Source organism: Penicillium psychrofluorescens (genome assembly GCF_964197705.1).
Source record: "Penicillium psychrofluorescens genome assembly, chromosome: 3".
Classification (NCBI taxonomy): domain Eukaryota; kingdom Fungi; phylum Ascomycota; class Eurotiomycetes; order Eurotiales; family Aspergillaceae; genus Penicillium; species Penicillium psychrofluorescens.
In genome coordinates, this window is record NC_133441.1 from 4,321,963 (window position 1) to 4,335,310 (window position 13,348).

A 13,348-nucleotide genomic window follows, 5' to 3' on the forward strand; every position below is an offset into this window, starting at 1 on the left:
GACCAGGGGAGCTCCCTCGGGCTCCGCTGACGCCAGAGCAAAAGCAAAGAATCGTAAGTGCTCGCATCCAAATGATGGGCTGCGGAAACCAGTGACCATTTTCTAACGGCGGTTTTTGTAGGAAATCAACCGCATGAAAGCCAAAGCCCTCCGAGAACAGCGCGAGGCCGAACGGGCCAAAGTCGCCACTGCTCCGACCTCTTCCCGCACAGCACATCCCACTGGCGGCGTCAAGCGCTCCTTCAACTCAATGACATCCTCAGATCCACCGGCAACCATGCGCAACGCGCGCACAAATACGGCCTCGTCGGAACTCGACGCCATCAAGCCTGCCCGCAACTTCACGCGATACGTCGACTACGACTTTAGCAAAATGACCGATACCAAGGGCGGATTCTTGACGCAGGAGGACGACCCATTCAACAAAGCGCTCCACGTAACGGATGGAAAGGAACAGAAGCCGGCACACATGACACAGAAGGAATGGGAACGCCATCAGTTGCTTGAATCGTTGCGGCGGAATCGCGAGGGGCCTTTTGAGCCCGGGCTCAGCGTCCTGGATGATAAAAGTCAGCAGAAAAGGTGTCGTGAATGCGGCAGTCTCGAAATTGATTGGAAGTGGGAGGAGATGTTGCGGTGTTGCATTTGCCACTCCTGCAAAGACAAGTACCCCGAAAAATACAGCCTCTTGACCAAGACGGAGGCAAAGGAGGACTATCTCCTGACTGATCGTGAGTCTCTCTTTTGATCTGTGTTTTTCTTCACGGACTAATGGATCTGCTGAACAGCGGAGCTTCGGGATGAAGAGCTCCTTCCGCATCTGGAACGTCCCAACCCGCATAAATCGACCTGGAACAACATGATGCTGTATCTTCGATATCAAGTCGAAGAATATGCACTTTCGTCCAGAAAATGGGGCTCTGCGGAAGCGCTGGACGCCGAGTTTGAGCAACGCGAGAGTGATAAGAAACGGCGGCGAGAGGCCAAATTCAAGACCAAGTTGCAGGACCTGAAGAAACGCACGCGCGTCGAAGCCTACCGGCGCAGTCGACAAGGTGCATCGGGAGGAGAGTTTGGTGACGACCTCAGCAATGGGCGCAAACACGTCCATCAATGGGGCCGGCCAGTTGACAACCCGGAAACCGGCATTCCGGTCAAAACGTGTGTGGATTGTGGCATGGAGGTGGAAGAACTGGAGTTCTAGCATTGTACCATATGTCTATTGATCTGATGAGCCCATGAGAATACGAATTGCATGTCCCAGCCCTGAATCATTGTTCGTTAAGGTTGAGTGATCTCGCCGTATACTTCACCTTGAATCCCCAATCAAGATGGACTACTAGGTAAAAAACATCCGCTACATCCTCGGGCCGAAACCTCGGGAGGAACGAAGGAGTAATGAAGGGGGTCCCACCCGCGCGTGGTGGTGGGCATTTACTCGTGGTCGACGCTAGGAGGAGAGACAGAGGGGCATCGACGATAGATTTTGAGGATGGTCTCCTATTTTGATATCGTTGCAGTCAAAATATCACAATGACATACAAATTTGGTGTCGCAAGATGGTGGTGCTATAAACAACATCAGTAGGGGTGAAATATATAATTTGAGGGTAACTCATCAAAGCTAGCCCTATCATACCACCATTGTTTCATACTCTTCAAGAAAGCGAAAGAGTGAAAGAGACAGTTATCCGCGATCAGAAAAGCTCGAATTGCGATTTCCACGAGGACAATAAACAGTCACGTTGATATTAGCCGGCGTTGACACTTTTGACACCCGAGGGGGCTCATATTGATGATGCCGGATTTCCCAGGCCTCCAACCATCACCACTGCCCACACGTGCCCATGAGCGCCTGTGTCTGCTCACCGTCACTTCCACGTTAAATCGCACCCTTGCCATATTCCATCTCTTTCCTTGCTCCCTCATCAACTGAAGCACACCATCTTCCTCCCAGCGATCACCGGCACGTCCTTCTCCCAATCAGGAAGGCGGTCGACATACGGGACGAAGCCCCCGAAAAGCCATCCGTGGCCCATAACAATCACCGACGAGCCGGCCCTACTGCTTGCTCGCCTGCCTCCCTTTTCTCCCCTCCCCCGATCATTGACTGACATTGCCCCCCCTGCTTGGAAATCCCGTCGCTCAACCGTTTTCCTTTCATTGGTTGACTCGGTGTGGAACGCCGATTTCCCCCCCTTGTCCTACCACACTTCCCCCCTCCGGGTCTGGGCTTTCGACTCGCTTACTTCAACCGGTGGATACGATTGACGGGGTCAGGAGAAGCTGAGCTCCGGACACGCCCACCCCGAGCTCGCTGGTCACTATCATCACGAAAACCAGAACCTCTCGGCTGGCCTGCTGTCTTCTTCCGCCCATTGCTCTCCCTGACGGTGCTGCCGTGTGTTGAGATCGCACATGGCTTGGCAATCCCCGTCGGCCATGGCTGGGGTCGGAGGAATGCCCGGGGCGATGGGCGATGGACCTTCCAGTGGCGGACACCCGCAGGGCACAGAATACACGTTGCAAGGTGAGTCTACAATCCCCCAATCGTCGACAGGCCGATCCCGTCTAACAGCTTGTCTCCTGATAGGTGTGATGCGATTCCTGCAGACAGAATGGCACCGGCACGAGCGCGACCGTAACGCGTGGGAAATCGAGCGTGCAGAGATGAAGTCTCGCATCGGTCGGCTAGAAGGTGATCTTCGGACGAGCAAGCGCCTACATGAGTCTCTCAGCAAGCATGTTCGCTTGCTGGAGACGGCGTTGAAGAAAGAGAGGGAGAAGACAAAGAAACTGTCCAACAACGAGAAAATCGAGCTTCCCCAAGACTCGAAGGAGATTGCGCGCGAGAGTGTGCAATTCTTGAAAGGTATGTCGCACTGATTCTGATGGGGTTGGCAAGGCACTAAACGGTTTGCTCGCTAGAACAACGCTCCAAGCCAAGTTCAGACCTTGGCGCGGACCAAGAAGATGACCGGCCCGACCAGTTTGAATTCCGCCAGGACGACGAACGCGAAAAATCACGGGTCTATCTGTCCAAGTGCGCACAGGAGGTCGCGTACCACGTTATTCCCACATCCCACCCAGCTCCTGACATGAGTGACCCCGACCTTTCCAGCCATCTGTATGGAAACCAGCACCTCTCCCAACAGAACTTGGAGGAAGTGTACCTTCAGCAACAACGACAAAAGGCGAATAATGTCATGGCGCGCGAGGCGGTGCTTCAGAACCACCAGGCCGCGGGCTCGCACTACGCCGAGAACGCAGCCATGTCTCGCGCCGACAACCAGTATGGGCACCCGTCTATTCCTCACGAAGCAATGGAGCGGCGATCTTTGGAATCGCAGCAGACACCTATTACTGCGATCGACAACCGGAGACAGACATACGAACAAGGCTTGGTCGATGATCGTGGCATGGAACCTAATACTCAAGGATCCCACGTGGTGGTCAAGGAGGGCAATGAGCGGATGGAAGACATGGATGGGTGGAATTTTGACGACACGGTGGAACAGGAACCGACAAACGAGTCCATTCCTCCCCATCGTCCTGATACAGACGCGTTCCCAAACGCCAACTTTGTTCGTACCAAGTCGCCCCCGAGAAGTGGCTCGCTGTCCCACCGGCGGAAGAGCTCTGGTGCCCGGCGGAAGAGTGATGGCACCGTTGATGCTGGCGCAACATTTGGACAGCAGCAAGATACAAACTTCAAGGTTCGATTCGCGCTCCGTGGTCACCTCGATGTCATTCGCTCTGTCATTTTTACGGGCGGCGGCAGCCCATCGGAGCCCGAGATCTGCACGTGCAGTGACGACGGATCGATCAAGCGATGGATCATCCCGGCTACCTACGGTGGCTTCGGAGCGCATGGCCCCAATTCCAGCAACGATCTCGATATCACTAGCTATTTTACGCACCGCGGCCATGTGGGCGCCGTGACCTCGCTCGCGGCTTGCTCTCCGTCGCAGAATATCTCTAACGGCGGCCGTGTCTTCGGCGACGGATGGGTGTTTTCTGGTGGTCAAGATGCCAGCGTGCGCGTATGGGAACGGGGTCGCGTTGACCCCAAGGCTACCTTGGACGGACATACAGACGCGGTGTGGGGGCTCTGTGTCCTCCCGGGGACAGCGGGCTCTGTCTTTGGTGACGCGTGCAGCCATTACGGTGGACCGGACCGCATCCTGCTGGCATCCGGTGCTGCTGATGGCCGCATTCTAATCTGGGCTGTCAGTGCCCCTCCTCAACTCTCTTCACCCCAGGCCGGGTCGCGTCGCCAGGGTGGAAGCCGTCGTGCAAACTCGATCTCCTCTGGATCCAATTTCCCATCTTCTCCGCAACCCAGTATCGCCACTGCGACACCCTTCAACTACACCCTTGTTCACCACATCGTTCGCAGCGACTCGCCCTCTCCAACTTGCATCAGCCCCCTGTCTCTTGCCGGAGTTAACTTTGTTGTTTCCTTCTCGGATGCGTCCATCCTCGTCTACGATACACGGACGGGCGAGGAGATTGCGGGCATGGCCAGCCTTGAAACATACGATGGCACTCCCTCCACTGGAGTCAACTCTGTGGTCGCTACAACCATTGGCTTCGACGGTTCGGCCAACCTGGACCCAAGTCGGAATATGGCGGAGGAGGAAGTCGTTCACGGTGCCACCGGTTCTAGTAGTGTGGAGGGTGTGATTATCAGTGGTTACGAGGACCGGTACATTCGTTTCTTTGATGCTAATAGTGGTGAGTTCGATCTAGCTGTTTTTAAAGCCGTCCCAACTGACTTGAGTCCCTAGGTCAATGCACGTACACCATGCTGGCCCATCCGGCCGCGATTGCGTCCCTGTCGTTGTCTCCAGATGGACGTGAACTCGTCTCAGCCGGTCACGATGCAAGCTTGCGGTTCTGGAACCTCGAGAAGCGCAGCTGCACACAGGAACTGACCAGTCACCGGTTGATGCGCGGTGAGGGCGTCTGTACCGTCGTCTGGAGCCGTGATGGTCGCTGGGTCGTCAGCGGCGGCGGTGATGGCGTGGTCAAGGTCTTTTCGAGGTGACCCTTTTCTCGAGATGACTTGACGAGATGACGGCCGTGCATGATTTTTGCTCGCGTTGTACAACCGTGTATATTTCTCCGCATCTTCTTCCTCCCTAACCGTTTTGTCACATGAGCCATGAACCGAATGAGCGATTGGCCGGACCATTTCCTTTTCTTTTCGAGCATTTGCAATGGTGTCCCATCCAGACTGCCTGGCATATGGTGCCCTTTCTTGCGGTACCTTTTGTTTTTCTTCGTCATTGTACTTGTTGACTCTACTGATAATATGCTGCTTCGCAATGATTCCCTGGCGCACATCGGAGAGGTCATACCCTACTTTCCCTTGTGTTCTCCCTTTGCTTCGGTTCATACCACGTCCCCCAAGTGAACTGGTCACCGGTTTCCGCGCATTGAATTATTTGGTGGCCGCCCATGACATTGTCTCAGGGGGGTCTTTTAGGCGTTTCGTTCTTCCCCGTGTCCCTCGGTATTCCGGGGCTGACTGGCCGTTCATCTTGTGGCCATATGTTGTGTGTGTATAACATTCGAATTCATATCTCTTCCGTTACTCGCTTCTCATTGCACCACGTAGACCGTCCACGGAAATCACATCAGGTATCATTAGACTAGAGAGTCGCTATCATCGGTTGGTACTCCAAGCATTGTGGAACATCGCCCGCAACCGCTTTGCTTCCGTCTCATCCTTAAGCCGCTGCTCTAGGAAGCCCTGTAGATCATCCCAGAATGCTTCCGACTGCAGTACCTCCGCACCACTCGGTCCCACCGCAGCCTTGGGTGGTGACTTGTCGCTTGGTTCTGCAGCCTCAGGTTGCGTGGCAGCCACCTGAGCGCCCCCCATAATCATCACGCCAAACTCGACCGCCTTTCCCCCGGCCAGCATATCAGGCTCATCAGCCAGAATCTCTGCAATTGTCTTCGCCGTCCCCGGCACCGGCTTGCGGCGGTACAGGATCTTGATCTTATCCAGCGGCACCGGGTTGCCTTGTGCATCGATAACGCGCTGGCCCACCGCATCCCGGATATCTTGTAGGGAGGTGGTTGCAAGTGGAGCGTTTGGAATCGCAAACTCCAATGCAGGATTCCGGGCAGATTTGACGTTCACCGTGATTGATTTCGACGAGCCTGGGGCTTGCGTGGATTTCACTTTCTTGGGCATTTCTGGGTGCGGGGGTTGGAGACGGGGTAGTGTGTACTGCGAGATAATTAGTTGAGAGACTCGAGACCAGGAAAAGGCACTCACGGGCACTCGCAGTCCCACTTGCTCTGGGTCGAAGACATGGTCAGCGCGCAGCTTGACGGGCCGAGAGTCCAGCGTGGACAGGAAGGATTTGGTAAAGGACAGCTCGGACATGGTGAAGGCGGAGCAAGTAGAAATACAGGAGAGAGACAGCTTAGCCCTGTGTGAACGCAACTGGCACCGGATATATGAATGTAGACGAGGTGTTCCAGGTCGAGGTGGGTTGAGCGACCACTAGATATTGTGGCCTGGTTCTTCAGGCCACAACACACCGCCCAGAACGACGGTTTCCTGCCATCTCCCACCGCCCGCAGAAAAAAAAAGTGCCGCAAAAAATGTAGCGCTCGCAGCAGAACCACAGCCCAACATTCAACTCAATTCTTCAACTCACCATGGGCAAAGGTCGTCGCATGAAGAAGCAGGGCCCCCCGGCCCCGCTGGATGAGAGCAAGATTTCCATGCTCAAGAAGCGCAAGGCTGGTGAGGCAGAGTCGGCCCAGAAGGCTGCTGCTGCGCCGGCCAAGAAGCGGCGGAGGGCCGATGTCGACGAGGAAGAGGTGGTGACGAAGACGGCGGCACCTAAGAAGACCAATGTCAATGGTGCAGCTGCGATGAATGGCAAGAAAGAACAGAAGAAAGCCGTGTCAGGGAAGAAGCAACCCGTGCCCATGGATTCGGATTCAGAGGATGATGAGTTTGAAGACCTGGATGGCGTCAGTGAGGGATCAATGGATAGCGATCAGATGGTGGAAGGGCTGTCCGACCTGGAGGACGACGACGAACTCAATGCTGAAGATGACTCGGTTCTCGACTCCGACGAAGGTGATCACCCGCGCGAAACCATGTTCTCCGACGATGAAGACCTGTCCGATGCGGAGGAGAGGTTGACCGCAGCCAACATTGAGGGATTGTCGCGGAAATTGGACGCTGCCAAGGAGGCGGAAGACGAAGAGGCAGAGCAGGAATTGCAGGAGTCCGCCATGCAGACCAACATCGCCGGCGACCGTCCTGATGTGTTCGGTGACGCCGAGACTGGCCAGCCAGGTCTGGCACCCGATCTGCAGCTGCTGCGGCAGCGCATCACCGATACTATCCGTATTCTGGGCGACCTGAAGTCTCTGGGTAACCCCGACAAGTCGCGTGCCGACTACCTTGACCTGCTCCTGAATGATATCTGCACCTACTACGGCTACACCCGCTTCCTGGCCGAAAAGTTGTTCAACCTGTTCACGCCCATGGAGGCCTTTGCCTTCTTCGAGGCCAACGAAACCCCCCGCCCAGTCGTTATTCGTACCAACACCCTGCGCACGAACCGTCGGTCCCTTGCCCAGGCTTTGATCAACCGCGGTGTCGTTCTTGAGCCCGTCGGGAAATGGTCCAAGGTTGGACTGCAGGTTTTCGAGTCTGCCGTGCCCCTGGGTGCCACACCGGAGTACTTGGCCGGCCACTACATTCTGCAGGCGGCGTCCTCTTTCCTGCCGGTCATGGCTCTGGCACCCCAGCCTAATGAGCGCGTCCTCGATATGGCCGCCGCGCCCGGCGGTAAGACCACCTACATGTCCGCGCTGATGCGCAACACGGGCTGTGTGATCGCCAACGATGCCAGCAAGCCCCGTGCTAAGGGTTTGATTGGTAACATCCACCGTCTCGGCTGTAAGAACACCATCGTGACCAACCTGGATGCTCGCACAGCGTTCCCCAAAGCTATGGGTGGCTTCGACCGCGTTTTGCTGGACGCTCCCTGTACCGGTACCGGTGTCATTTCGAAGGACCCCGGCGTGAAGACATCCAAGAACGAGCGCGATTTCCTGGCCATCCCGCACATGCAGCGCCAACTTCTTCTGGCGGCCATCGACTCGGTCGACCACTCCTCCAAGACCGGAGGATACATTGTCTACTCGACCTGTAGTGTCACCGTGGAGGAGAACGAGGCCGTGGTGCAGTACGTGCTGCGGAAACGGCCCAATGTCAAGATTGTGGACACGGGTCTAGGCGATTTCGGTAGCCCTGGTTTCACCAGCTACATGAGCAAGAAGTTCGATGCCAAGATGGCGCTTACCCGCCGCTACTTCCCGCACCGCGAGAACGTCGACGGCTTCTACGTCTGCAAACTCAAGAAGATTGGTCCTACCGTCTCTGCCAACCCGACTGACGATGCCCCCGCTGCTACGGCTGGAGATCGTCCCGCCAAAAAGAGTGTCCCCTCCGCTACCTCTTCGGATGACGAGGTGGTCGACAAGACTCCGATTCAGGATGAGGATGGGTCCACAATGGACTTTGAAGGAGGCACTTTCGGTCCATTCGAAGAGGATGACGATGCTGACCGCATCGCCCGCGCTGAGCGTAACCGTCTGCGCCGCAAGGGTCTCAACCCCAAGGGTGTTCTGAACAAACCCAAGAAGACCAAGAAGTCGGACGAGTCGACCTTGCAGCCAGAAAAGGCCAAGACTGAAACTGAGGCTACTACAAAGAAGTCCTTGAATCAAGGCGGCAAGGGGGAGAAAAAGACGGTGACCAAGGGAGAAAAGGAGAAGAAGAAGGACAAGAAGGGGAAGCAGGCGAGCAAGTGATTGTTCTGTATGTAGTAGTTCTTGATGTGGAAAAAGCATTGTCGGGCAGGGCGCATTTGGATATACCTCTTTTCTCAGTCAATATCAACATGAAATGATTTGCTCCAGAAATAAAAAAAGAATTCTATGAAAGAGAAAATGATCTATGTCCACCGAGCAGGGGCATGCAAGTATACATCAAGTTGTCATCAACTGCAAGCAAACTCCCACGAAAAAAAAAATTCAAAATCACTCGCCGGTTTTAAGTCCAAATCCATCTTTCGCTCAAAGTTTCAGAAATGCCGGGGTATGTAACGGTGGGAGAGCACCCCACATATATATGAAATGTCAATGAAAAATATAACCTCGTCCATCATGACTCCGTTCCCATCAGGGGGTGTGCCCTGCGCATAGTTTATGTTCGATAGATCTTGATGACGCTCTTGATAGTCTTGCGGCAGATCGGACAGAGATCCACCTGCTTCGCACAGGTCACGCACGCGCAGACATGGCCACAGTCGCAGAAGACGGCATTCTGCTCCTCTGAGTAACAGATCTGGCACAGATCCATCTCGTCCTCGGCCACTTCCCAGTAGCTGATGCCCTTGCCATGGCGCTTGCCGTCTTTGTAGCCACCGACGTACTTGTTGCCCGTTATCTTCTCGATGTAGGTGCCTTGACCATGGCGCACGTCTTCGACCCAGTCGCCGTCGTATGTGTCGCCTGTAGGGTACTCCATTTTGCCTTGGCCCTGGCATCGACCCAGGACGAAGTCACCCTCGTACACGGTACCTGTGCCCGAAATGTGTTTGCCTTGACCGTGGTAGTAGCCCTTCAGGAACTGGCCGCTGTAGTAGTCGGCTGTGAAAGTGGCTTCCACAGTCTTGGTGCCAGTGAAGCCTTGGATAGGATGGCCGCGAGACTCGGCCCATAAGTACTGAACGAGGCGATCGGGACTGGCGAACAAGCCAGCAGCGCCAAGCTGAGAGCGTCTGCACACATTATTAGAACCTCAAGCGCTGGGTCTGCCTAGGGAGGTGTGAAGCTTACTTGTCTTTACTCAACTTATCCCCGATAATGATACAGGCACCGTGAGGAACAACAACGTCGAGGAAGGTTTCGGCCGGTGAAACTGTCGTGACGGTGGTGCCATCCACTCGCTTCCATATGAGGAAATCCTGTCGAATCGGCCGTTGGAGATGGTTCCGAATTGATGCCTTAACATTCGCTTCGAGCTGGGAGAAGAACGAGCCCACAGTGCGCAGGACTTGCTTGTCGGCATCGAAGATCTGAATGAAGTAGTACGCGTGGCCCACGGGGAGGGCTGCCTCTAGCTCAACCGGATTCGCCGTGGATTCAGACTGAGCGGGCTCAGCGGGTGTCGCGTTGATGGAGCTACTTGAGGTCTGTTCAGTCGAGGTAGTCGGCGCAGCCTCCGTCGCTCGTCGGTCATGGGCTGCGGCCACTGCCAGAGCGGCTTCAACCTCGGCTCTTTCCGCCGAGGCATCGGCTTCTAGAGACGCAGTGGCCACTGGGGGAAGTGAACCACTAATGTCAGGAATACTGGTGACTTGTGCAGGAGCAGCAGCACTCTCGTTGGGGACGTTGCCAGAGGAACTAGCCTCCGCATCCCCGTCAGCCATGGAGGGAAACGGTTCGGGCGTGCCAGAGTTTTCGCGCTCGAAAACAGACTCGTCGGGTTTGTCTTCAGCTGTAGTCGCCGTAGGCGGATCAGGCATGGCAAAGAGCTTGGCATCCGCTTCTGAGATAGTCTCCACCCAGAAGCGAATCGTGCTCAACGAGGGATCGAGCGGTGCACTCAGATCCGTAATCCGATCAAACGCAAGTGTGGGACCAAACTGGGCGCGAGTGTGTCCGACCTGCCAGAGACGAACTCTTTCAGGCCGAAGAGCCTCGGAGTCTGTCGACTTCCACAACGCAATCTTCTTACGCAGATCGACGATGGGAGACGAGCGGGGCAGGGTCATGTACATGACCCCATTCGCAGCTTTGGCCTGGGACATGAGGTCGTAGGTGTCGAAGAGACTGTTCAGCTGCTCGTACTGGGACAGGGAGTAGACCTCGACTTGAACATTGCCGTCGGCCGACTGAGGGGTTGAAGGATAAACGCCGGTCTCGTAGTACTGCTTAAGCTCCTTTGAAACCTTCCACGGACCCTGGGGACCGGGCAGGATCTCGGACACCTTGTCGCTGCGGATGTACATCACGCCGATGGGAACGTCATGGCCCTTCTTGTGATCCACAGCTTGAGACGAGTTGAGACCTAGATGCGGACCCAGGGCCGTCGTGCGGGTCAGGCACTCCACGCGGTTGTCGCTGCCGTCATCGAAAGCCAACCATTTGGTTCCAGGGCCGGCCGGCCGGAGAATGCTGAAGAACTTGCCAGATGTGCGGCGACCACGGTGCACGACATAGCCGTAAAGGACATACTTGCCATCCTGGCCATCCACCACATACGGAGCGAGATCCAGCTCCTCGTCCAAATCGACTTTGCTGTATAGCAGCTGCCACCGCATGCCCTTGTCGAGCACATGGCGGTTGAGTTCAACGTGCAGAATCGGTGGTAGAGACCATGAGCCTGGCTTGGCGTCGAGGAAGTTCTTGACCGCTTCTCCCGTGGACGGGAATTGATCAGCCGAAACACGCAGACGAGAATTGAAACCCGTTGGCAGGGTATTCACGGGCCTGGCTGACTGCACGGTCAAAGTATCGGGGGCTGGACTATCAAACAGCTGGGCGAATTGCTTGCCAGCGTCAGTACCCGCGAGCTCCAGTTCCAGCGTCCGGCGCAGACGCTCCCAGAACTCTGACACGTCGCTGGAATACTCGTGGAGATTACGCAACGTGGATGTGATGCCATCTGTGTCGACATACTGCAAAGACTTGCTGCGGCAGCGTAGCTGCCACAAGAGCTTCTGCAGGGCGTCACACAAAGGCTTGGGCTTGACATCGCAATTGTGCAAGTGTTCGAGCACATCCACACTTTGGATGATCTTGCAGAATGGGGCGATGTGCAACCACGAGGCCAGTCCGGCCACCTCAGCACTGTGGTTGATGACCGAGTCTCCGAGAGGCCGGTAGCCCGTCAGAGACAGGCTGTCCCACGTCGGCTCCGAGTCACTGGGATGCCACCACAGGGACTTTGTTGGATCATCGATCACTTGGATATAGGCATCGAAGGCGAGCGTGTCATCGCACAGCAAGGGGCGGTGCTGGCCTCGTCGGCGAATCTGGATCTGGTCCCACGGGCCGTGGAAATAGGTCCATCCCCAGTCCAAGTTGTGCGGGTTGAACTGATGGCACGAGGACTGCATCCATCCCGTCCGCGGTTCCGCCGGATTGTACACAAGGACACCAATCTGGGACGACACCCGCCAGAGGTCCGTGTCCGGCCCAGTCGGCGCGGCCGCCGCAGCCGCGGCCGCGGGATATTGCGATTTGTATTCTTCCAACCAGGCCGCTGGATCGTCGGTTTCGTCAAAGTGCATGTCTAGTTCTGGCGCATCGAGGGCGGAATCCGACGGGCCTCGGCGAACTTGGAATTCTGTCTGGGGCTGTTGCTGGTCGGGGGCGGGGAGAGTCCGAGAACACTCGAGATAGACACTCAGTGCGCCTACATTGTTTCCGCGGGGGTAGAATTTGATTCGCCACCAATATCCGCCAACGTATGCGGCCGGAGAGCGCATGACCTTCTCTCGATTCGGCCGTTCTGCGGTGCCTCGGACACCCTTGATCTTCCAGGTGAGGCGAGCCTTCTCGCTAGGTTGATACTCGGGGTCATCGAGATTTCCGAAGAAGTTCTTCTCCCAGTACCCGTCTGGACCGTCCGGGTCAGCCACGCTTTACATGCCACGGAAGGGATGGAACTTACAGTCATGAGCACTGTAGTCATTCTCGGCCGCCTCGATCTCCTTCACCTCCTCCTCGTCCGGGGCACTTGTATCTACATCGAATTCGGCCCAGTAGGCATGCTCGACGGACTCGGAGGATTCCGTGGTCGACGGGTTCGAGGCAGGCGGATGGGATTCGGCGACGGGCTGCGATTGCTCGGTGGAGGTATGTTGACTCGGCTGGTCCGCCACTTGAGGGGACTGTGAAGAGTCGACCACGTCCCCGCTGTCGGTCCCCCTATCGGGAGCCGTTGGCTGGGCGTTGGTCACCGGGTCCGTGGCAGGATCCATGAGGAATGAATCGGGGAAGATGAACAACCAAAGAAGAAGAATAAAAAAAGAAGGGCGGCAAGAAAAAGACCGAACAGCTGAGGACCCAATCAGGGTCTCACCGGGAGCGACAGGCCAGCTGGATTGCGAATTGCGAACGGGACTAGATCGTGGCCGGATTCTTCCCCAGCGATAAGAGGCTTATCTATAGAGCGGGAATTGCAAACGAACGGTGGGGGGAGCCAAGTGGGCACCGAAAAGAGAGTGGGAGTGTGAGAAGGAACGAAGAGAACGAGGCAAGGAGAGGATGAGGAAAGAAGGAGCGAACGA

At 56.0% G+C, this 13,348-nt stretch overlaps 4 protein-coding genes across 4 annotated transcripts; 3 read left to right on the forward strand and 1 right to left on the reverse strand.

Annotated features, from left to right (window-relative positions):
• Positions 1–133: 133 nt before the first annotated feature.
• PFLUO_LOCUS5771 (DNA repair protein rad14) lies at positions 134–1,204 on the forward strand (the record flags this gene model as incomplete). Its single annotated transcript, XM_073783248.1, has 2 exons — positions 134–731; positions 789–1,204. 2 exons carry the CDS (start codon positions 134–136, stop codon positions 1,202–1,204), a joined length of 1,014 nt encoding a protein of 337 aa, XP_073639822.1.
• Positions 1,205–2,441: 1,237 nt separating this feature from the next.
• PFLUO_LOCUS5772 lies at positions 2,442–5,049 on the forward strand (the record flags this gene model as incomplete). Its single annotated transcript, XM_073783249.1, has 4 exons — positions 2,442–2,529; positions 2,593–2,871; positions 2,928–4,736; positions 4,790–5,049. The coding sequence occupies 4 exons, from the start codon at positions 2,442–2,444 to the stop codon at positions 5,047–5,049; spliced, it is 2,436 nt and encodes an 811-aa protein (XP_073639823.1).
• A 1,631-nt stretch (positions 5,050–6,680) lies between these two features.
• PFLUO_LOCUS5773 (rRNA (cytosine-C5-)-methyltransferase nop2) lies at positions 6,681–8,858 on the forward strand (the record flags this gene model as incomplete). Its single annotated transcript, XM_073783250.1, has 1 exon — positions 6,681–8,858. The coding sequence occupies one exon, from the start codon at positions 6,681–6,683 to the stop codon at positions 8,856–8,858; it is 2,178 nt and encodes a 725-aa protein (XP_073639824.1).
• Positions 8,859–9,252: 394 nt separating this feature from the next.
• On the reverse strand, positions 9,253–13,039 carry PFLUO_LOCUS5774 (uncharacterized protein; the record flags this gene model as incomplete). The annotated part of the gene is made up of 3 exons (XM_073783251.1): positions 9,253–9,829; positions 9,888–12,675; positions 12,730–13,039. The coding sequence occupies 3 exons, from the start codon at positions 13,037–13,039 to the stop codon at positions 9,253–9,255; spliced, it is 3,675 nt and encodes a 1,224-aa protein (XP_073639825.1).
• Between the last annotated feature and the right edge of the window lie 309 nt (positions 13,040–13,348).